The 24771-nt window shown below is 44.6% G+C and overlaps 1 protein-coding gene across 1 annotated transcript in view; it reads left to right on the top strand.

Annotated features, from left to right (window-relative positions):
• The window catches only part of RHOJ (ras homolog family member J), a 55016-nt gene extending 33867 nt beyond the window's left edge, over positions 1–21149 (top strand). Inside the window, exons 2-5 of the mRNA XM_084522822.1 lie at positions 7682–7740; positions 11534–11698; positions 12933–13028; positions 13599–21149. Coding sequence (XP_084378948.1) covers positions 7682–7740; positions 11534–11698; positions 12933–13028; positions 13599–13745 — 467 coding nt within the window. The 3' untranslated portion in view covers positions 13746–21149. The remainder of the gene's footprint in view (positions 1–7681; positions 7741–11533; positions 11699–12932; positions 13029–13598) is intronic.
• The last annotated feature ends 3622 nt before the right edge of the window (positions 21150–24771 follow it).

Genomic DNA, 24771 nt, shown 5'->3' with positions numbered 1-24771 from the left:
AGACCCTTAACTACAGTATCACCGAAGTGCACACAACGAAGTCTGCTTGCCTGCAAATTTAGTGCATTAAGTAATAACTTAAGCAGTTATTACTAGTTCACAACTCAGGAGCAGAACTGCCTTCCATGTGGACAGCTGATGATGCACAGGGAGCTGAACTACTCAGGAAGCACCTACCAGTCTGCTGCAGTGCAGAGCCCTATATTTAGACAGAATGAAACCTAACAAAACACTCTCAGACACGATGTCAGTTGTTCCTCAGTTCCCAAAGCACTACAATCATGGTAGTCTTTTCCATCTAACACAGCTTTGCACAACACTGAGGTCCCAACAGCTCCCTCAGGACTGTATTACTGGAGGAACTGGGCACAGCTTTTCTTGCAGAGACTCCAAAGCCCCTTGGATTCTGCTATTGGCAAAGCTGAATTTGTTCAAAGATTGATTAGCAGAGCAATAACTTACTGAGAAGCAGGGGAAATCCTCCAGTGCTGATTTTACAAACAATGAGGTCAATGATTCCGATAAATCAACTTCATTCATGATGTCTATAAATAAGTAATGTCCCAGACTGGGAAGAAGCTGGCTCATGTTTTAGTGTTGTGCTTGTTCTGAAAGCGTTGGGAACTTCCATTTTCTTTCAACCATTTCTGGACCAGAATCACTCTGCTTGATCTTCCTAATCCACTTCCACTGCTTTTGTGTTCTTTGTCATGTAGGTTGGCTAACACTGAAATCTATCTTCTCAATGCACTTTGGAAGATTTGCAGCACCTCTTATCAGCTGTTTGAATTCATTCTATAATTCTATGATTCTTAATAAAAGTGATTGGTGGACCGGTACCTCTCTTCTGTTAGCTGTCTCTGCACAGCAAATACACAGCTGTGGAGAGCTGTGGGCACGTTATTAATCTATGGCCTCTTTCTTCGCAAGATGATAAAATAAAAACAACAAAATGAAGTAAATCATAAATCTTTTTGTGGGATGGCTCTGTATGGATGAATCCATTCCTGTTGCAGAACGGGACAATAGAGCTGTTACTCGGTGCTGGACTGCTTTCCCAGTGCAGCTGCAATGGAGGTCAGGGTTGGGCATTTTCCCACTAATTCTACTGGAGTCCTAAAACTGATGCAGACAGCATTCAAGGAGAGGGGATGCTTGTTGCACATATCCTTCTGCCTGTCTTTGCTCAACCCTAATCATGGTGGAGATGAGACAAATTAGAGCCCAAGGGGAAGAGCAATCCCTAGAGGCAGTTTAGAGTTGCCTGGAAAGGGAACTTTGAAAAATGTTTAGATATTGCATCTCAGATGCTTCCAGAAGAACCTGAAACATCCTGCTGACAAAGCTTGTCTCTGCATAGTCAAACCCAGACTTTCAGAAATCTGTAACGTTGACTTCCATACCACTAGAACTTTGAAGGACTCCACATGGCTATTTGCCTCCCACCTTGTGAAGCTTCAGAGGGCATTTGAGTCAGTCTCCAGGTTTTCCATGCAATTGCAGACTTAAAAATACTAAATAGTAATAAAAATACTAAATACTGAAAAGCCAGGAATAACTTGACTTTGGCCTTAAGAAAAGAAAAAAAAGAAAAAAAAAAAAAACTACTGCAAGACTTAAATAATGAGAAAATGAGAACAATCAACCAATGCAAGCTTTATGTCAGCAGTTGAGGAATGACAGGTAGAAATGGGAAAGTCATGTTACTGCTGGCTAGATCGTTAGTAAAACTCTTGCTAGACCACACTGTCTCATCCTAGTGACTGCTTGAAAAAAAGTATTTGGAATAGAGCTACAGGAATGATCTAAGAACAAGAAAATATGCCTTGTAGGAAGACACTAGATAAGCTATTTAGAGCAGAAAAAAAATGATTCTATGAATCCTATCTGGCTTTAAAATCACTAAATGTCTGTGGCCTACAGACAAAGCAAATTCTTCACCACCTCATTAGACCAACAGCTCCACTGAGTAAAATCAGCTGAATCCTGGCCCTGGAGGCCTCTCTGTGCTCCCACCTCAGGGAGCAGACTGGAAATGTTTTTCAGATATTGTAAATATCAGATGGGCAAACATCTTTGCTCAGCAGAACATAGATCTCATCCATTGATGAGGTGACAGCAAATGGTGAGGTTTACTCAGAGCCCTTCTTTTGAAAAATGCTGGCTAGCAAAGGCCTGTACAAGCCGGTAGTAGATGATTACAGGAGTAATTAAAGAAAGGCATTTAGTACAATTTACATCTAAAGTACAGTATTTAGGCCAATTACAGGGCAAAACAGCATGCTTTTGGCTTTCCTTTCAGAAAGAATATACTCAAGCGGCAGAATAAGTTTGAGTAGAAATCAGTTTTCCCGTAATCAGATCTTGTTTGTCACAAAGGAGGAAATTAGGGAACATGCCATGAGCAACGTGTGACTTGATTTCCCGGAGACAATGCACACATGTGGGAGCAGAGAATGACCCAGGCTTGAGTCATGGGGCACTTGCAGGCCCAGGGTGAGCCAGGGGTCTTGTAACACTGCTTCTCATCTGCCATGAGTGTGTTCATAGAATCACAGAAGGGTTTGGGTTGGAAGAGACCTTAAAGATCACATAGTTCTAACCCACCTGCCATGGGCAGGGACACCTCCCACTAGACCACATTGCTCAAAACCCCATCCAGCCTGACCTTGAACACTTCCAAGGATGGGGCATCCACAGCTTCTCTGGGCAGCCTGTGCCACGGCCTTGCCACCCTCACAGTAAAGAATTTCTTCCTAATATCTGATCTAATCTACTATTTTTTATTTTAAAAGCATTACTCCTTGATTCATGAATGCACCTGACACACTACCCACAATGACTTTGTATTCTTGTTGAATATCCAAAATGCTATTTTTTAAAGCCTGGAACATGTAGTCCCAGTGGCTACTTAGGTGTGGGAAACAAAGGGAATTAGAGACCTAAACGTCTTTGAGGCATGTTTGGGTTTCGAACCCTAAGTGGAGCACAAAAGATCCTCACATTTCAGCCATAAAGACCCCAATTTAGGGATTATGAATTAAAATAAGAAGACAACTTACAAAGAAGTTTGGTTTACAGTAGCATTCTGAAACTGGGCACAAGCTGAAGTTGAGAGTATTGTTTCCTCTTGAGCAAGGCCTCCATGAACAAGGGCCTTTGGAAGTGAAAGGAAATCTGTAAGGCATACATTGTGAAGACATCTCTATCCAGAAATGAAAATTTTGGTCAAGAGTTTACCCATCCCTTAAAACAGTAAGAACTCAAAACTTCCATCTAAATTCCACTGCAGCTGACAAAAACATGCACTTCTGCTCTTCCATCTTACTGATTTTTACCCTCTTTCCCAGCTGGAAAAAAACACTGGGGCATTTCCACTTCCAGCAGGTCAACCTGAATTGTAGTTGTTATACTGATGTCCATTAGTCTATGTAAAGTAACATGCATCTGGTACGTATGATCATAGTAAACAGAAAAATACACAAATTTAAATGTCAAAGCTTGAAAGCAAGGGCATAAAGTGGCTCCTATGACCATTCAAGGCTTGACAGAATAATTTGCCCCAAAAAATGAGAAAGTCTTTCCATCCAGCAGTACCATACAGGTACTGCTGTCTCTGCTTGCTGTCAGGCTCCTGGCATCTCTCTCCAAAGCAGCTGGACCTTAATTTGTTGGCAGTAAGGCACTAGAATAAATAGATGACTTCTCCCATGTGCTATCACATTAGACATTGCCTAAACTATGGCATATATGCTGACTACTGGTTTCACAACCCTTTGATTCTGCAAGCATTTCAAAGGCATGGAAAAATTCCTCGTGATGTGCATGTCCACTTCCCTGTACCTAAGCAAAGGGCATCTGAACTACTGTATCCTAGTTTGGTGTCATACCAGAGACTTACTTGTTACTTCATGCCATTAATCAAGCAGAAGAGATTCTGGAAGGGTTGCAGACCATTTACATCAGCGCAGACCATGAGCATTGCTGAATGGTTCTTCCAAAGGCATGATTCAGTCCCACAAAGTAGCAAGAGCTTTGCTGCAAGGAAATGAAACACAACAGGGAAAGAGCTTGGTAAAGACTGACAATTGACAGGTGAATCTGGAGAAACACAGGCCACAAGAACATTGAAAAAGAGGGTCAGATTATCCCCAAACAGATCACTTACTGAAAAACAGAGCTTCCAAACTCAGACCAGTTCAGTGTCCACACACCAGACCCAGCCCAGCAACTCCATCTAGCACTACCTTTCTGCTGTGGCCTCCAAGCAGGACAGCCTGTTTAGGCCCATTAGCAAAACAAAACAAAACAAAACAAAAAAAACAGGTACAGACCTGCAACAAAGCCCTGGAGGTGACCCAAAATTGCCACTCAAACTCCAGTAAGCAATACCTAGCCAAGTTATGATTCAACAAACATTTTTAAAGCATTGTTTTGCCCATCCTGCACTTGGTTAAAACCACCAAGTGAAAGGAGGAAAATGTCTGCACTGTTGTGTAGTCTGACACCACACAAACTGGAGCTAAAGCAGAACCAGGGCTCCTGAAGTATTTGGCCATGTTTTATTGCTGACCCCACTGTACTTGCTGTTAAAGGCCATGCCATTTAAGTGCAATACAACCAAAATGCTGTAAGATTGTCTTCCAGGTTTGTAATCCTAAGAATATACACTCTGATTCATCAATCTGTTTAAATCAGAACAGCCGGTAAATGGCGAGAAGAGTTCATATTTATCGGGTTACTCCAAGACTACTCATAAAACTTAGATCACAAGCCTGTAAATGAGCCCATGTTACCCCCATGACCGCAAAAGAATTCACTGTTGGCTTCCTATAGGCCTGGCCACTGGAGAACAGGAAACGATAATGACAGGGTAAGTAAGAGTAAACCAAGATAAAGCCAAAAGCAAGACCTACGGATCTAGCAGAAAAATCTCAGCTAATAAATATGACCTACCGAGTGGACATGCTGAATGGTCTTCTGCCTGACAAAGACAGACAGATAAACTTTTAGTATAAAAATACCATGATGCTTTCACAGGCAAAACCCATTTATTTTGGCATCCGTTTTGCTGTGGTAGAAATTTCAGCACTAATACGTTAATCTAGACAACACTGTTGGAAGAGCCAGAAATTACTTGACTTGTCAGTGTGGGCCATTTGGTCGCCTCTGCATTTGGAGCCAGGGATCCAAATACAGCAGTTTGCTGTTGCTGAAGTTATGCCAGCAAAACTGTTCTGCTGGGGTTGTAGCTGTGAACTTAGAGAGGTGATGTGCATAGGTGGGATATCCTCCAGTGATGAGATAGATTAGAACAAGGAACAAGAAAATACAAAGATGAATGGGGAAAAAAGGAAAAAGAAATGTGTGTTGCCATCTAGAAATTCACAGCAGGATGCTCTAAGGAGAATTAAAAATGATGTGCAAGCTGGGTAGACTTGTGGTGTATTTTTCTGAAATTTCTTAGCCCTTGTGTAGGTGAAAAGTAGTGACCTCTTAATTCCACCTCAGCCATTCCAGAATACCACCAAGAGCCAAACGGAGGTGTGCAAACTATCAGCAACTGTTCAGTGTGACTTCACAGACCCACTGTGAAATATTCACCATGATTTCATGGACCACAGAGCACAGAAAATAACCTAGGAACCGTTGCAGCACATCCTTATGGATATGCCACGTATCAGAGATGTCTTGGACTGCTATCCAAAGGGTTAGTCTCCAAGCCATAGCAACTCCCGCAGCAAGGGAGCAATTTGCATCTGCACTGGGGCTTTTTGCCAGTGTAGCTCTGTTGGTCAGAAGGCACCAAGAGATGGGCCAGCAAAACTTCACATCAGCCTGAGTGAATTTCAGTGTAACTTCTCAGTGTTTAAAACACTGAAGATCTGAGTTGATCTTCTGCAAGCAGAACCCAGCTCACTCTGCCTATGTTCAGGGTTAGCCAGCATCAGAAACAAAGCTGGTAATGTTAGGCCACCTGCACCTCCACACAGCTGCCACATGAACGTGGAGGTGGGCTTTGGAACATGGAGGTGCTTTGGAGGTGGTCTGCAGACTCCATACAAATTCAACCAAGGACTGACAGTGCGACTGATGCTCGCTTGCAGTCCTAAACACCACCAAAAATTACAGTCCTGGGCTCTTCCACCCATGGCATGGACCTCATGCCCTCATGCATTTGTGGTAGCTCCATGGCCAACACCTAGCGCAGTTTCAAGTTCCCAATAGGAGTTGCACGGCATACAAGCAACCTCCCAAAGCGAGGAGCTGAAGGAGAATTCTTGGACCCTTTTCTATCTTCTCTTTCTCCTCTTTCCAATTACAAGGCAGACCCCATAGTGGCCTGTTGTGCTCTCATCAGCAAGTCTGGTCCTTGCTGAGCCTTTGTACGTTCAGGATGTCAGTTTTGCTCTGTATATGTGCTTGCAAAATTACCGCATCGCTTTGCAAGCAAGTAAAGCTGCTGAATAATCGGTCTGTCCGACACACACTGACAGAGACTTCAAGTCTAGGAGATTTCAAGCAGGACTTTGTTTGCCAGTCTAGGAGCTATTACATTCTAAAAACTGGTAGGTGCTTTTCTCTTACAAAGCTCTCACCACTTAAAAAAATAATAATAATTTAAAAAAAAAAAAATCTGACATTTTCAAACCTCCTCTTTGGCAAAAGTAACTATAAATCTTTCCCAGCCCTCACTAAGTTGTGATCAGACAATGGTGCCAGTCTTGGCCTCCCCTAAGTTGTAACTCTATGTTCCTCATGCTTTAAAACAAGTAACAGTCCATGGGCTGTGAGAGTAACATTATTTTGAGCAACTTTCCTAATGAATGTTTAACATCTTCCACTGGTTAATGGGTGGAACCAGATTCCCCCCTTCTTTCCTGTTGAGTAGTAACGACTTAAGGAGATTCACTGTTTAACTGGTTAACTGGTTAAAGATTCAATGGTCATTAATACATATCATACCCGTGACACAAAATAACCCTAATTACAGAGATCAGCTAATAACAGGGTTCATTCAGAAGCAATAACAAAACATTTTCATCCATGCTGATGGGCTCAGAATGAAGTCCAACATGATTTCAGCTGAAGGAGTAAACATCCTGAGGGTGATCACTAAACCAAGCCATGCTTCTCTTCAACTGCAACAGAATCTGTTCAACATCCCTGCAAACATTAGTGCTCCTCTTCCTCTCTGTCCTTCAAAGCATCCATCACACATCTCCATGTTAAGCACTAACATTTTACCTGTAATTGCATGACACAGGACAGGCACTGCACCTCCAAAACCAACTGAGCATCACCCCTTTCTGAATGCTTCACTGTGTCACAGCCTGGAATGAACAAAAGAATAAAAACCACTTTGAACAAACCATGACAAACCTACCAAACACACACAGCAGTGAGGTGAATCCTTTGCTTTTAAGTCCTAGCACCATGGGGGCATCATCTGGTGGCTGCAGACACAGCAGCAAATAATTTTGCAAAAGCATTTGCTTTAGTTGTGACTTTAGGTGCCCTTCGATTTGGGTTGAATCTATACGTTTGGTTTAGGGTGCATACCGCAAGACACACATCAATGTCTACCACAGGGGTGTATGGGCATTTTAGGATTAAAAGGTCACAAAACCGAGTCCACTGCCTTGTGCATAAACAGCATCTCTCTGCTTCTCTCTTTCAGTAACTGTGACTGTGGGAGGACAGCAGCACTTGCTGGGACTTTACGACACTGCAGGGCAGGTAAACTACTACAGATCATCTATGTTTCCTGTCCTATGATTTGTTTGTTACTGTCACATATTGGGTTTTGCTGCTTGTGCTGTTGTGCTTTTGTGTTTTTTGTTTGCTTGTTTAACAAATATTTGCCTGCTTAACAGATATTAATAATTTAAATTTGTTAAAATTTATTTCAACATTAACAATATATATTAAAAATGTAAAGCTGTAATGGTTGAACCGCTGACCTACTTTTTATTATTTTACACGTAGGTTTCGTTCTGGTTCAGCAGTAAAACATACACACATCCCCAAGATGGAATTTTGTCTAGGCAAAAAACAAAGCCTGATGAGGCTGTTCAGCCTCCCATATACCTATCCTCTACAGCAGGTACAGCGTTTTGCAAAAGTCAGTATTTTCTTCCACTTACCACATGGTGGCATTGGAGATACAGAGAAGAATTACAGTTTCCAACACCAGAAAACTAACATAACATAGCACCAGGCTATTGGTCACCAGCTATCAACTTTTTAAATGTTAACCCAGGCAGCTCGGCACCCATTCCCGCATCCCAACACCCAGGCCAAGGATGTCCATTACAGGAGAGCCTGTACCCCCTGCTAACTTGCAGATGTGATGTTTTTACTGCTTCCACTGCCTGTGCTGGGTGCACTGTGAGGCTGAAGAAGAGCCCTGGTCTGGGGGCTGCGTTCACCCCCTGGATATATGGGGGCAGAATTTCTCACTGCCTTGCTCTGCCAGGAGAAGGGCAAGGGAAGGTACCAGGAGCACCACATGTTCACAATGAAATTTTCCTCTCCTACCTCCAAAATGCCAGCAAGGGAGAGAGGGAGGGGGTCATGGGTCCTTCCCAGACAGGGAATGTCCACCAGCTCCTCCTGTCAGAGCTGTCACTGGAGGCAGCAGGAGAGGAAAGCAGATATGGGAGGTTGCAACTGGGACAGAGCAGCTCAGGGTGCTGGGCTCTGCATTCAGGAGCACTCCTTATCTGCATGTTTTTGTCCACGACTGCTATGAAATTCATAAACCATGCAGAAGGAGACTCTCCTGTCAGCCAAAGGCCACTCGTTACAGGCTGTACTTCACAGCAGTATGCAGAGGTCAAAAACTGCATCACAACAGACTATCACTTCCAGAAAAAGCTGTACTCAGCAGAGCTCAGGACTTTATGCTCTGCGTTTCGCATTGTTTTATTCCTATCATGTGTCTGTAGGCAGCAGAGGTCACTTCATGCCTAGCTCCATGCTAGTTACAGTCCACTCACCCCTTCTGTTTTCAAGGTGCAAACAGACAATCCAAAAGCCAGACCCAAAATAAGAACGAAGTCCTTGTCCTGCATCAGAAATTTGAGAAGTGCTTGTGCAACTTTCTTTTCTGCATCACAAACGTGGAGCTCTGAGACTGTCTGTCATGATCTGGCAGCTCTGCAAGCCCCTGCAAATGAGACTGGAGTTATATTCAGATCTCAATCAGATTTTACCCAGTGCCTTAATATTTCTGTGTGTTTTGAAGGGCTGACAGTTCCACCTGCCACCCATTTCCTCAGCAACACATCCTCTTATTTGTCCTTCTGAGCCAAAAAAAAAACATAAGTCCATTTGGCTGACAAACCTCACCCCTCCCTCCGTCCCTCCACAGTCATCTTGCCATCTCCTGCTTCAAACTAGCCAGAGCACCACCTGCCTCCAGGCGACATTTCCAGCTCCTCAGGATTGTTTCCATCTCAGACTTGGGTCCAGCAGACGTGGCCATCTAGTCAAAACTTGGAGTGTGAATCACTTCTCGATGACTAGATTGTATCTGCGTGGAGGCTGGAGGGATGATGCTTCCCACATGCTCAAGCTATAACGACAGATCATCTGGGTTGTTTCCTCCCTCCTTCTCCTTGTGCTGTGTGGCTTTCCAAAGGCATTGGTGTGAAGTCATAGCCAAAAATAGCACTTGCCGTTACAATGCTATAAAACACATGCTAATGAAATAACAATTGGAGAATGTACTCCTGCAGCAGGACCCTCCGTCAGCCTGGAGGGAGAGCTGGCAGGGACACCAGATCTGGGGTATCTGGTTTTCTGCTTCCCTGGCACAAAAGTCCTAGGAAGAAAAAAAAAAAATTACTTTTCTATTTCTTTTTTTTTTCTACAAGCTGGACTCAGGTGTGGAATGCTTTAATGACAGTAAGTGTATGCAGGGGGATCAAATAAACAAACAAAAACAACAGCAATTTAAAAAAAAAAACGACAGTGGGGGGAAAAAAAAGTAAAAAATAAATAAATAAAATACAAGTTTTGCTGAACTTTCTCGGGCACAGCAAGCCACAGGAACCTAAGAGCAAGGCCAGGCCTGGCGCTGGCCTTTCCATGCCAAACCAGTAGCCAGGCAGTGTGGCTGGAAGCCCTGCATTCTCCAAACAACAGCCAGAAAAATGCAAGCATGAGCCAGCAAAACGAATTAATGATCAGCTACAGCCCACGTGTATGAAGACTCACATCCCTTCCCAAACATCACTATCACTAGCTGCAACACCTCCAGATATGCCCCGAACCCAGGCAAACATCCAGCGCCTTTTTTACATTATTTAATTGGTTGACTTCAACAACAAACTGTCTCTGAATGAGAAATGGTCCTGATGTGCTTTATTTCATAAAGGTCTGTTGCAAGGTTTTGCAGCCTTCCCCTGTAGCAGAGTGAGCAGGAAGAGAGACAGGGTCCTCACCTGATGTGTTCTGGAGGCTTCTGCAGCTTAGAGACAGGGATGCATGGGGTCAACTCATACTCATGAAATCTGTGCTTGTGCATAAGCACATCCATAAGAGCTCTGGTGTGCCCTGACCTCTGCTATGTGACAGGTGGCTGTCCCTCCTTATGGCTTATACAGGGCTCTGTGCTGCTAGCACAAATCAGGAAGGTTTATCAGGAATAAGGAATATCCTTTCCTCCTGAAAAATAATATTTTGGGGGCTCTGGAGGAACAAGCAAACTCCAGTTAAATGCACACTTCTGTAGCTGCCACCGCTAGGCAGAGCACTCGTGGCTTTTAGTTCATTATTTTAATGGTACAGTAAGTCCCGGCCCCTCTAATTAGACACGTATGGAATATGGAAACTGCTTACCTTTAGCCAATTTCTTTCCCAAAAAAATTTTGAATCAAGATTCCTCGAGGGCTTGCTGCCACCACGTGGCTATTTCAGGAGGCTGATTTGCAGTGATTAAACTGAAAGCACACAGGAAAGGCCTTTGCCAGGCACTGAGCATCAGCCCACACTGACATAACAAACTTCGTAGCTTCAGTCTCCAATGGTCCCACCAGTGTCTCTGGTTTTCCTTTCCTGCCGTTCCCTGTACCTAGATATCCACCCTTTCTTGGCTGATACGTCCAAACACATCCTCTTACCATGTAAATCCTTATTCAAACCAAGCCTTTCTGTGACACTTGTGAGACAGGTCATTCAACAAACACTCTGGCTTGAAGAAAGCAGCAGGTTATCTCCATCACCTGACTTCCCCAGTGCACCAAGGGAGCATCCTCACTGAAGGACAGAGGTCTCAGATGAAGTATTCCGATTTCAAACAGCTCCAGAAAACAAAAACAACAACAACAACAAAAAAAAAACCTTCTCCTTCCCCTTGGTTGGGTCAAAGGGAGGATGACTTTAAACTAAATCCAGTCAGAAACGTGCTGTCCCTTGAAGTGTGCAGAGCACAGCAGGGAATTCACAGCCAGGGCTGTAAACCAGGGCTGCCCCCATCCACAGTTATCCCCCATCCCATAACACACTTCCCATTCTCCCTTGGCAGGAGGACTACAACCAGCTGAGGCCCCTGTCATACCCCAACACGGACGTGTTCTTGATCTGCTTTTCGGTGGTGAACCCTGCCTCGTACCACAACGTCCAGGAGGAGTGGGTCCCCGAGCTGAAAGTCTGCATGCCCAATGTGCCTTACGTCCTCATAGGAACACAGGTAATGCTTCTTTGGGGCACCGCCGGCTGTCGCAGGTGTCCTTACAGCCTCTGAGCCAGGGGGTGGATGCTGAGCTCTCTGGAAAGGCTTCCTATTTAACTTCTTCTGTGAAAGTCAGGCAGCCTTCAGCATTAGAAGAAAACTCAAGGACTAAGAATGGAATCCAAAATGCAGATGTCCTTTTGTGCTAGTCACAACTGGCAAAACTCATCCTATCTCTTTATTCACATCTATGTTAATGTGGTCTCAATGTATAAATACCTATATGGAGACAAGATTTCTGGCAGGGGAAAAAGAACACAACACACACACATCAAAATCTATAGTCGGAAGCTGAAGCTAAACTTTAAACTAAATTTAAAGAAAGGGAATAATTAGCCAAACAACTTACTTGGAGACAAGGGATGGAAACAGCCTCCCTCATGCCTTACATCAACACTGTAATTACTGACTCATTGTCCCTCTTGTGCTTTAGTGGATGTTAGACTGAATTATCAGAACACTCTATTTCAGCCTTAAAACCTATGAACCTATCAGTCAAATGAAAATGCCTTAAACATGGGTTTGGAGCAGGTATACTACAGCCTGGAAAATGTCCAAACATCGGAGAGTAACCTAAGCCAAATCAAAGAAAGAGATCAAACTCTGGGCAAAACCAAAATCTTCATGCCATAGCAAAGTCCAGTTATTCAAACACTGGCTTAGTTTTCAAACTGTTTCAAACACTGGACTAATCTAAAACACCAATTTTAAAATATTAGTATTATCCTTTGGAACACATGTTCTAGCAATGGATGGGTCTGAAATGCCAGAACATTTCACTTTGATATTTTCCATGGAAATAAAGGATTTTGTTTCAAGTCAGCCAGCCAGAGCTGTGTGTGTCTGGTCTGTCACCGTGTTTTACAGGTGATGCAGTGCAGGATCACAGCAGCCTCCCTTTCTAATGTGGCTCAGGCTTCTACCACCCCTTCCAAGACGAATAGTGAAAGCCACTGAGAAATGCATCTTTCCTGTACTGCACCTGAGCTGTGCCCTGATAACTGGCCAATGAGAACTAGTTCATGTAAAACAGAAAATTTAAAGAGAAAAATAAAAGGAAAAAAAAATGTAATTCATTTTTAATTACCATGTGAGGCTGAGAAGATATGATGGGTTTGTAAATCTATAGATATCTCTTTCAAGAATTACAGCAAGGTGCTACAGAGCATGGGGTTTGTGTATTTTCTGCTAGATTGATCTTCGAGATGATCCCAAAACTTTGGCTCGGCTGCTTTACATGAAGGAGAAACCACTCACCTACGAGCATGGAGTGAAGCTGGCTAAGGAGGTAACACATTTCTCTGGGGTCCCAGGAAATTGATCGATCACAGCTTTCCACTGGGTGTCTTTCATTCAAGGCAAGCTCCCCTGGGTTTGTTGGTTCGTCCCAGCCAGAGATCCAGCGCTCTGGAACTTGCATTTCCCCATGCTTGGTAGCAACAACACACAGACAGAGCAGGTCTTTTTCACACTGACAAATTAGACTACACTTGGTAGATGCTATTAAGACAGCACCTCCTCAAGACCCCCTGCTGCACAGTTGGGAAGCCAAGCCCCTGGTCCAGAAGTTCATCAGGAGGACACAGGTGCAGCCCCCTCCATCTCTGGAGGGCCCTGCAGGGCATTTCCATGCTCCTTTAACCCCCTGTGAGATACAGGTGTTCCTAATCATCCCTGCTCTTGCTCAGGATGACCACTGAGTTTGTCCTTCAATCCCACAGGCAGCCAGATATAAACCTAGCAAGAATCTCACCTCCCTTTCTGATGGTTAGGACACATGGACATACAAAGATGCTGGAATGAGATCACTCTGCTTCTCCCAACAGTGGGTGCTCACTTCTTCTCTCTCCTCTTTCAGATCGGAGCACAATGCTACCTGGAGTGCTCAGCGCTCACACAGAAAGGCCTTAAGACTGTCTTCGATGAAGCGATCCTCACCATTTTCCATCCCAAGAAGAAGAAGAAGCGTTGTGCAAAGTGCCACCGCTGCTGCACCATTTTGTGAAGCCACTTGGAAAGAAAAGTGAGATGAGTTCAGTGAAACCAAGCAGGTTAGAAAGGCAATGAAAGTCACATGCAACTGAAATGAGGAACATGACCAGAAAAGGGTCCCTTTTACCAAAAGAGGAGCCCTCCATTCTGTGAAACCTCCAAGCTGTATCACGCTAGGCCATCTCATGTCTATGTGCTTTCCTAAACCTCCAGAGCCGTACGCAGCCTGTTCCCACTGCTGCGGACTGCACTGAGCCAACAGAAACCAGGATGCCTGCTCCTGCTCGATTCTTCTTCACCTTAGGGATAAGGGGAAGGTGTTTGGAAAACAAGCAAACAAACAAACAAGGAATTAAAGGTGGTAAAAGAAACGGGAGAAATTCCATTTGTGGCCTTAAGCAAGTATTGATCAAAATTAGGAATTTACAGTACATAGGAATTGAATCTGAACTGACTGAAAGCACATGGAGATCTGTAGAAATCTAATATGTAAGATGTACACTATAGCTAGGAAGTACTTTTAAATTACTTTTCCTTTTTTAAAGCTCGCTAGGTCAGGATATACTTCAGTTTGTTCAAACTACATGGAAGCAAAGGTGGAGTGATTCAGTTTATTTTCATTTAATGGTGAAACTTCACAGCGTCCATATGTTGCTGCACCCAAGCTATCAAAATGGATCAACATTTACCTCCAGACTTAAGGAATGTTCTTACAACTTAAAAATGCAAATAACTGTATTTTTACAGGGGAATGTTCAGGCTGAGCCACGTTTCCATAAGCTGGGAAAGGAAGAACAGAGTTGTAGCATTTATGTACTGAAACAAAGACGTTCTGCCACCAAAGAGTATTGCCCTAGACATGAAATCCCAGCATGCGACAATCGCCTCTCCAAAGTGAGAACATCAAAGAGACACGTTGCCATGGCAACTGAAAAATCACCTTATAGATCAGCTGGATTTCCGCATCTCACCCAGCAGATGAAAATAGCAAAAACCAAAAAGCCAAAGGTCATGTTGATCTCAAGTGTTTTAAGGTGATCCAAGTGCCTTAAGATTTTTTTAGAGTATCTCATGTAAAAAAAACTTACCAAAGCGGAGTTATAAACACAGTGATTTACTGTAGTTCCCCCTCCTCTCACTCATTACTTCTTTCCTTGCTCCCACTTTCCGTTCTCCTTATGGTAAGTGCTGGTCAAGTCACAGTCCTCAGGAGCAGACTCTCCGGCAGGCTGCGGATGATGGGCTGCAGCCCACAGCACAGAGGTGGGAAGTGCAGACCTGGAGGGAGCACAAGCTGCCTGTAAGCTCCCAGTGCTGTTGAAAAAAAGTGTGCTTTACTCTAAAGCCTTTCCAGGGAGCCTGTATGTTTGCACTTCACAGCAACATAGATGCTCAGAGGCAAACTCGAAGGGGATCTGCCTTCGGGTACCCTGGCAGTTCCATGAGACTATTTTGTTGTGGATTTCATTTGCCAAGCAGAAAATCACAGTGCCAGCAAATGCAGATTTTGAGACCTCAAATGTAACTCCTTGCAAAAGCAGCACCTGCAGTTAGTGATCCCAGAAGTGCTCAGAGTAAGCAGCTAACAGAAGAGTACCCCCCGGCGTGTACTGGGCCCCCTTGCCCTGCTCCTCTCCAGAAGCACTGTGATGTGGCTGAGCGCACACAGGCAACCAGAAAACCCTTGTCATCAGTGCTGAATTATAGACCCAGTGTTAATCTGAGGAATCAATGACTTCAGCAGGATCATAGGAACTTCACCATTGGTGCAGAGAAGGGAATGAGCATGCTGCAGTGCCCAGTCCTGCACCCATTGAAGATTATGGATCCAAGCTCCTGCTTTCACTCTAGCATGAATTTTGACATGGACACCAACAGAAACCAGATCAGACACCTCAAAACATTTCTAAGTGGAGATCAATGTTTTTTAGTGAAAAGAGCAATCAAATCTGGGCTAAGTGCCTTGCTCCTCTCACCCAGCTGGCTTTCACTCACCACCTCTTCCTTGCTGCACACAAGCGTGGATGAAAACAAAATTGCACTAATTCAAAGCTATACAAAAAAAAAAAAAAAAGATTTCCTTACCGCTGGCCTTGGCCCTACATACATTACATTTGATTCTATTATGTCCCAGACATTTGCTTCCAATGGACTGCCTGATACAACACAGCTCAGAGCGAGGACAGAGCTGAAGCCTGGTGAAGGAGCTCATGTCTTGCCGCAGAGGCTGTGCTGCTGTCCCAACACGTGTAGCAGTGAGCAATCACACAGCTGGGACACCAGCAATCAGCTCAACTATAATGTGTAAAAAGGTATTGGAAGACTATTAAGGAAACTAGGAGTGACTAAAAGTCCACTGGGGAAGAAAAAAAAAAAAAAAAAAGGTTTCAACAGATATCAGAGAAAACAATTAGAGCTTCCAGTGTGCTGCTCTTTGCTTCAGTGGAAATTAAATAGGTGATGATTTTGTTACAGCTGATGTAGGCTGCTGTAGAGCACTAGCCTGTACACAAGTCTCGGGTTGAAGTAAGTGAAGTCTGCTGTAGCTGAAGTGCAATGCAAACACTCAGGTTGGAGCTGCCAGATATTCTTAGAGCTTCACAAAATACAGAGGAAACAAAAATCCAGACTGACAGCTGAGCTTATCGCAAAATAATGAGCACACTGGCAAAGTGCAATATAGCATTCCCGGCATGCATCAGAGAAAGCCACAATACTGAAATGATATTTCTGTGTGCCGCTTGTATCAGGGCTGCCTATTAATGGATGGCATAGGATAGCCACATAAAATCAAAAATCAAATAGGAAGTTGTTGCGCCAATGTAACTACAGTGGTTTGAGGAAAATTGACTAAAAAATCGTATGGTGATATAGAAGCTAAAATGCTCCTATCCTAATGTATTAAACAGTAGCAACCTGCACAAATCATCACATAACTGTGAAAGCAGATACATGTAAAAATATTAAGACTAACCAGGGTTTTGTTCGTATTTACAAAACAAAGTGCATAAGTTTGTGAAGCAGTACAGTTATAAGTTTTTCAAGCTGATTGTAACCAAAATTTGACATTTGGGAGCTAGAAATGAGGGAGGGTGGTCACAATCCACTAAGAAATCACCTCTGTCCTCCTTTTATTTTTAATTTCACTTCCAACTTTAATTTCACTTCCAACAAAAATAATGGGACGGCTAACGCAGGTCCCATAAACATTAGGCCTGTGTTATGTACACACGTTTATCCATGCAAATGTGACATTTTTTCAAGGATCTGCCCTGATACCCTTCTGTTTTGGGGAGGATGGAATAACACAGGGCAACAGGCTTCAGAAAGGCATTATAGACAGATGCCTGGAGACTCATTGACTATCTGGCAAGTCATACCTAATACCTTTCCTAAAAGCCAACAGATGGTGTGTGAACAGGCAGCAAAGCCTATTTTCAGAAATATCAAAACACCAGGCACAGTGCAAGCACAGGCATAAGGCAGCAGATATAAACTTCAAGTTATTTTCAAGCACCATTAGTAACAAGAAAAGAAAATCAATAAATGATTGCCAGCTGAAAGGAGATAGGTTTTCTCATTGTAAGACAAGCTGGAAATCAGACCCTGATTTCACCTTCAAAGGAGCAGAAGCAGGGTAGTATAAAGGCTATAAACCATCCCAGGAACCTATTTGACAGTGTCCTTTTAATGCAAACGATGTCAAAGCCTTTCCTGACGGAGCTGCCCCTGCTAATAGTCTGCTGCCATTCCTAATGCACTCACAACTTAAAAGAAGTCTGCTAGATCCTAGAAAACCCATCTCCTTTGGCCTCTTCTGAAACCTTGATGTTCTATCGGGAGTTGTTAACCTGAAGTTCTCTGACAAAGAAAGATGTGGAAACAAAGCTCCAACACTACGCAGTGCAATACAAGAGCATTTGTTCAGCCAGATGTAAGCCCCGTGTGCCTATATCCTCCAGGAATGGAGGGGAGCAGTTCCCAAGCTGAGCTCCCCCTGACTGTCCTGCGTGCCAAACACTCCCAGACCTTCCCTCCCTGCCCTGCGAACACCTCCTGTCACAGCAGTGTGTAGCTCACAAAGAACAATCAATTGCATCAGACTGAGAAATAAAAAGATTTTGTCTCATGCTGCCTCGAATTAGGCTCAATTAGTGCCAAAGGCACAATGTGGGCCTTTCCCTTGACTTCGACACCCGCTGGACCTGCCACTAATCTTCTCCACCATCAATACACCGGGAGAGTGCCTGACACAAAGGGTCAGTGTAGGCAAGAAAGGAAGCCTCTCGTGCTAAGTGGGAGCTGCAGAATCCACACAGAGTCCAGCAGGACCACTGAAACAATCATTTCAGCAGCTGTCACTGATACTTCTCACCCTTCTTCTCTTTTAAAGCACTGCTTCAGTTCAAAACAAACACAGCTGTCAAGATCTCATCCAAGATACTGTCCCAAGACTCTGGAGACCCAAAGTGAGAGCCCTTTACAGGAGCTTGGAAAACGTAGAAGTTCTTGCAAACAATTTCTACCACTGCCTCCCTTCATCACACCCAGTGTTGTACACAGCAAGGGACACATTGGCCAATTACACCGAGAGTATGTGTCTAGCAGATGTATTTTCACCACGGGAGCTAGCACTTCCTTACAAAAACATCCCTCTAATTCAGATATGAAAGCTTACTTGTAGTCCATGACCTTTTCTTCAGCTTTTTTTTTTTCCCAGCGGCACAGCAAATACCTCCTGATTCACAGCACTGAAACCTCCTCCAGATTAAAAATAAATTGCAATGGCATCAGTCTCAAGGCAGGTTGGTCTGAAACACAAACACAAATGGAGAAGGCAAATGTGCCTTCTCCGCCGCAGCAATACAACATATGTTCATTTAAGCCCAGGAACCATTTGTTTAATGAACAGGTTGAATGCAGCGATCTGGCTGCATATGCATTGCTCCTGTATTTTCCTTTTGCCTAAAGAGTATGTGTGATTTGTTTCATCCTGCTTCCATATTTATCTGGAAAATATAGAATATTTTCTTGGTTCACATCTCTACAGGACTAGAGGAGTTTTCACTGTGCCAGGAGGTGAGCACGGAGCAACCTATGTCAGATAATTTCCGGACACAGTTGTGCTCTGTGTAAAAATGAAAACAAGCCTCTACTATAAATGCCTATTTTCCTCTTAGTGAATAAAGACCCTCTGAGGGCAGGAAAAAGCCTCCCACTGACTTCAATAGTGCCTTGTGATCTCAGCTCTCCTCACCTATCAAAACAAAACACGAATAGCTGCAAAATCAGGGTTCGGAGTAACTGTCCGCTTGATCCTGAAATGTAAATTTCATTTTAAGATATTAAGGGGGTGCCCATAACAAGGACGATTTTGTTTTTTTCATTCTACTTTCTTTGTTTCAGTTAAAACTTTCAGAAACTTGTGAACAAGAATTTATTTTTTCCCAGGTAGTTACAGGAGCTCCAACAGAACAACAAAGAGAGTCAGAACCTTACTGCAAGAGCAAAATGAGCTCACAAACCCACATAACGCAGAGGGACAAGCTCATATGAACTGCTATCAATGGTGAAAGGTCTCTTTGACTTTGAAAACACGTGCTAATAAAAATAATTTTGAGCATGATCCCCCCTCCGCTCCTTCCAGAATATTCAGACCGTAATGCCATAGTGGTTGGCTGACTCTCTTAACTATAATTTCAGGATGGGATTTTCAAAGGTGCTGTGTTTCAGCTTCATTTCTCATGAAGACAATGGAAAATTTCAGTGGGGTCCACACATGACTAACATGGAAAGCATTTGAGCATCTTCTCGTTTCCTTTTTGTCTGCCCTATTACTGTGGCTGCCCAAGCTTTGAGCACACAGATACACTGAGCCGGGTCCAAGAATCTGCTATATTTTTTGGCTGCTGGTTGTTGACTCCCTAAAGAAGTTAGGCATCTGGAGACTTTGATCTGATCTGATCTTAAGCTCAAGCTCTGGAGACTGGATTTGTAACTCCTGCTTTCAACCATTACTGCAGCCAAAGATGAAAATCATTACATTAGCAGTGTAATATCAAGACAAATAGGTATCTTTGCTGAGTTTGACACTGCACTCATTGCTGTCATTAAATTTCATCTCATCCCAGTGGAGTGGTAGCATTCAGCACGCCAGATTGAATTTTGCATTTGGTTGTGCCAAAGATCACTTTGAGCTCTCGCTGATAGCAGCTCTGGCAAATTCTGACTTTGATCAGAGGCTAATGAATTCACAGCAAACAGTTGTCGCCAGTCTACAGTTTCCAGATCGTCCAGCACAACAGTTATTTGTACTGATAGCGTGTAGAAATTTTTGTCTGATGTCTGTCAGAGTAGTTTGGACGTAAGCCATGTCCACAGTGTGACTGTCGTACCGTCTCTCCCAGCACACTTCCCCAAAACAGGCAGCTGCTCTAACAACGTTACTGAACCGGCAGGCACCGAACCACCCTGTCGATATGGAGTAAACAAGCCCAAACTTTTCCCAAACCTGTAAATATTAACCCTTTAACAAGCATTAACGTAAAGCTTTGTGAGAGAGGAAAGACACTGCCACAGTCATCTCCACTCCTCAGCAGCAGTGACCTGAGGTGGCGAGCCCAGGCTGCCGGGTGGGATGTGCCACAGAGCAGGGCACGGCACAGCAGCCGTGCTGCCCCAGCCCCAAGCCTCCCCCTTGTGAAAAGGAGGGCTTCAAAGAGGAAGGCTGCAGAGAGGAAGAGCAGGGAGACAGACCTGGACTGTCCTCGAGTGCAAGGATAACTGAATCCAGTCGAACCTGTCATGATGTTGATGCACTTGTTACGTACAGGCATTTCGCTGCAAAGAGATTCTCTGCTTCCCTGAGAACACAAAGACAAGAACATTTTCTTTCCTTTCTTTTAGCATAGTACTTCAGCAATACTTACAGATACAGTGCAACAAGTTATTCTCATTGATTTTTTTCATGAAGCAAAGGCAATGACCTCAGCCCAAATCAGAGCCTAACACATCACCCATCAGCTCTTAGCCAGTTAAGAAAGAGCATCATTTACTTGATGTGAGCAACTGAAGTTTCCTCTCTTAAAAGTTGCTACGTGCAATATCTCTGGAGTATGGGTCTGGTAAAACCAAAGGATGAGTACTAAAACGTTATGTCTGACTTCTGAGTGCCATATCTCTTTCTAAAGATGAACCAAGTCTTCAAAATTCAAGTCAAAGCAATACAGTTTTCCAGCAATTGTTTTGCATATTTTAAAAATCATGTAAACAGTATTAGTTTCCTATTTACTGCACATGATTCTGTACTCTTTTGCTTATCCTCTTTTAAACATGTAATTATTGTATATTGTAACTGCATATTAATAGCCTCTATTGTACATAGTTTATTTTAACAAAATAAATGTATTACTAAGTATTTTGACAGCATCATTCGAAGAAGGTAGTGTCGCACTGCATATTTTCCCAAATGCTAATCACTTACATTCAGCATGACATTTTAGGCAGGAAAAATATGCACTGATATATAGGATTGATTGCTTTTGGGTGGTCCAAGAACCACCTGCACCTTCCAGTGACCCCTCCAGCAACACAAAAAGTGAAACAGGAGGTGATACTAGGCTTGCTAGGTCTCAAGCATGTCCCTTTGGGCAAACTGCTGCCTAACCAACCCCCCTGCAGCCTGGACACAAGGGACGGTGGAGATGTGGGACCTGCAGGTCTGGCTTCCTGCTGGCCCCCAGCCTTCAGCTTACTCCAGTCCCTGCATATCCCACAAGGACTGGCCTGGAAATATTTATTCTCCCATCCTCAAACAATATTGAGGTGCTTGGTTTGTTGATTGTTTAGGTATTACTTCCCCCCTGGCCTGTAGATAAGGGGTTCTTGGTATTACTGTCTGCGGTCTCCACTGAGATATCATGGCACCATAAAAGGGTTATTTTCTCCCCTGAGTGAATATTTATAGTGTTTTGGAGAGAAGCCAGCATGCAGCAGCCTTGCAAATATAGGAGCTCTCTCGGTAAAACAGCTAGGGAAAGCATCAGTCCGAGAGTTTTGAGGGGAGTTTGTTACCCCCTGGCAAACCTAACACAAGGATAACAAAACCCTCCAACAAACCCTTAGCGGGGGTAAGGAAGATGATGAGCTGTGTAACATTTGGCCCAACAGACAGGACAGGGAGAGGAAAGAAGGAAAGTGAAATGGTTAAAGGGCTGAAGAAATTAGATGAGGAAAGACAGCCCTTAAATGCTGGGCTAAAATCAAGAATATGACTGCCTGCCACTGGAGGAAGCTGCCATTAGTCACCAGTCCTGCTGTGGCCAGGCCATACCCAGGAAGAAGCAGCGTGGAGGACGTGTACTGCCTTTAACACCAAGGTGCTGAATGCATCCTCCAGAGCAGAAACTTCCCAAACTGCTGCCTGGATGTACCCAGGGAAGGATACTGCTATACAGCCCAATGCTTATACCGAGCATCCGCTCCTGGCTAGGGTCAGAGGCAGGATATCGGGTGAGACAGCCCTTAGCTCGGGTGCAGGGCAGTGGTTCCTGTTTTCCTGTGAGCACAATGAGAGCAGGAGGGAGCTGCCTATCCCATCCTACAAAGAGAAAGCCAGTCAGTGCAGGAAACACGCACCCAAGGTCGCATCCTGCCCTCCCTTTCGCTGTAACTCAGGTTTGAAGATGGGGTAAAATATATTCCTGACTGATTTCTGATGGGGTCGGTCCTGCTGGACATGCCAACTGCTGCATGTAAACAAGGGGAGCTGAGCCTCAAGACAGTGGTTGTCTTGACAATACTCTGAAAGTATTGTCAAAAATGAAAGCACAGCGTGACTGCGACTATTGCTGTTCACATCAGAAGAGTGACAACAAATCCATGAAACAGAGAGCTGTGCAGGATGCAGACATGAGTCACCAGAGACCTACAGCCTGCTCCAAAATGCACTAGGGAGAAAAAACTGGCTGTATTGTCACTTCCAGTGCCCAGAAGGGAAACCGAGGCACAAAGAAATCCACTGTTTTGCCCAAGATCACCTGGCATGCTTATGGCAGAGCCAAGTCCAGACTCAGAGCTATGTAGTTATGCCTTCTCCATACCTGCACCTTCTCCTTTCTGAGCAGGTAGATGCAACCACCTCCCTTCCTTCAGAAAGTCACTGCAGCAGGCATTTTGAGGATTTTTGCCTGGTGCTGGTGCTCAGTGTCCAGGTGAAAGTGACAACAAATGTGCTGGTTGTGCTCCACTGCTGAGAAAAGATGTGGGATGTTATGGCCTCTGTGACAAACTCTCCTTTGCAAATTTGCACAGCAAAGACAGAAGGGCTGTTTAACTGCTTTGGACAGGTGGGAAGGTGAGATACAAATTTATGGCTTTAAGGAGCATTAAAAAGCCCCCAAGGAAAAGGCAGCAGCCTGGGAAGAAGATCCTCATATTCTGAACTGCGTGGGCTATTTTGCCTGCCTGCAAATTCTGGGCAGGACATGAACTCCCATCTGCAGCATAAAGGAAGTGAAAGCCAAAAGACCTGTTTCCAAGTATTAAAATTGGTGAATATTTAACATGCTGAAGACCTAGGAGCATACAAACTTCTTTAAAAAAAAAAAAAAAAGATTAGGAATAGGAATCAAGCTGGCTCCTTGAAACTCATCGTGGTGTGCCCCACTTGTGGGAGCCCAGCAGAGCTAGAAAATAAGTGCTCCTGCAGCAAGTTTGCAGATGACACCAAGCTGATTGGTGCAGTTGATAACAAAAGAATGAAGGGCTGCCGGCTGCCATCCGTAGGGACCTGGACAGGCTTGAGAAATGGGCACGTGAACCTCATGAGGTTCAACAAAGCCAAGTGCAAGGTCCTGCACCTGGGTTGGGGCAATCCCAAACATGAGTACAGATGAGTGAATTGAGAGCACTCCTGTAGAAGACTTGGGTGTACTGGTAGATGAAAACTCACTCATGAGCTGTCAGTGTGCACCTGCAGTCAAGAAAGCCAACGAAATCATCCCTTGGCTGCATCAGCAGCAGCGTGGACAGCAGGGCAAGGGAGGGGATTGTTTCCCTCTGTTCTGCTCTCCTGAGACCCCACCTGGAGCCCTGCACCCAGCGCTGAGCCCCAGCATAAGGACAGGGACCTGCTGGAGTGAGTCCAGAGGAGGCCACGAGGATTTTCAGAGGAGGGAGCCCCTCTGCTGTGGGGACAGGCTGAGGGAGCTGGGGATGTTCAGCCTGGAGAGGAGAAGGCTCCAGAGAGACCTCACAGCGGCCTGCCAGGACAGATGGGGATGGGCTCTGTGTCAGGGAATGTAGTGACAGGATAAGGGGTAATGGCTTTAAACTAAAAAAAGGGTAGATTTAGATTAGATAAAAGGAAGAAATTCTTTACTCTGAGGGTGGTGAGGCCCTGGCCCAGGCTGCCCAGAGGAGCTGTGGCTGCCCCATCCTGGCAGTGCCCAAGGCCAGGCTGGATGGGGCTTTGAGCAATGTGGCCTGGTGGGTGGTATCCTGCCCATGGCAGGAGGTTGGGTGGAATTAGATGGGCTTCTTCCAACCCAGACCATTCTGAGATTCTAAGAAAAAGGGATGTGCAGGTCAAATGGGTTGCTGGGATCTGTATTTCTGTATTCACTGTATTTTTGTCACCCACAGTAAAACCACAGCAACTCCATTCATTTTGGCTCTTCTCCTGGAGAGCTGCCAGGCAGAGAAGGACCTGGGAGTGATGGTGGACAGTCGGCTGAATATGAGCCAGCAGTGTGCTCAGGTGGCCAAGAAGGCCAACGGCATCCTGGCTTGTATTAGGAACAGCGTGACCAGCAGGGCTAGGGAGGTGATCGTCCCCCTGTACTCAGCTCTGGTGAGGCCGCACCTCGAGTACTGTGTTCAGTTTTGGGCCCCTCGCTACAAGAAGGACATGGAGGTGCTTGAGCGGGTGCAGAGAAGGGCGACGAAGCTGGTGAGGGGCCTGGAGAACAAGTCCTACGAGGAGCGGCTGAGGGAGCTGGGCTTGTTCAGCCTGGAGAAGAGGAGGCTCAGGGGTGACC

This window comes from Aythya ferina (assembly GCF_964211825.1).
Source record: "Aythya ferina genome assembly, chromosome: 5".
In the NCBI taxonomy this organism is placed as follows: Eukaryota; Metazoa; Chordata; class Aves; order Anseriformes; family Anatidae; genus Aythya; species Aythya ferina.
Note: the sequence above shows the minus strand (reverse complement) of the source record. Positions and strands in the feature narration are given on the sequence as shown.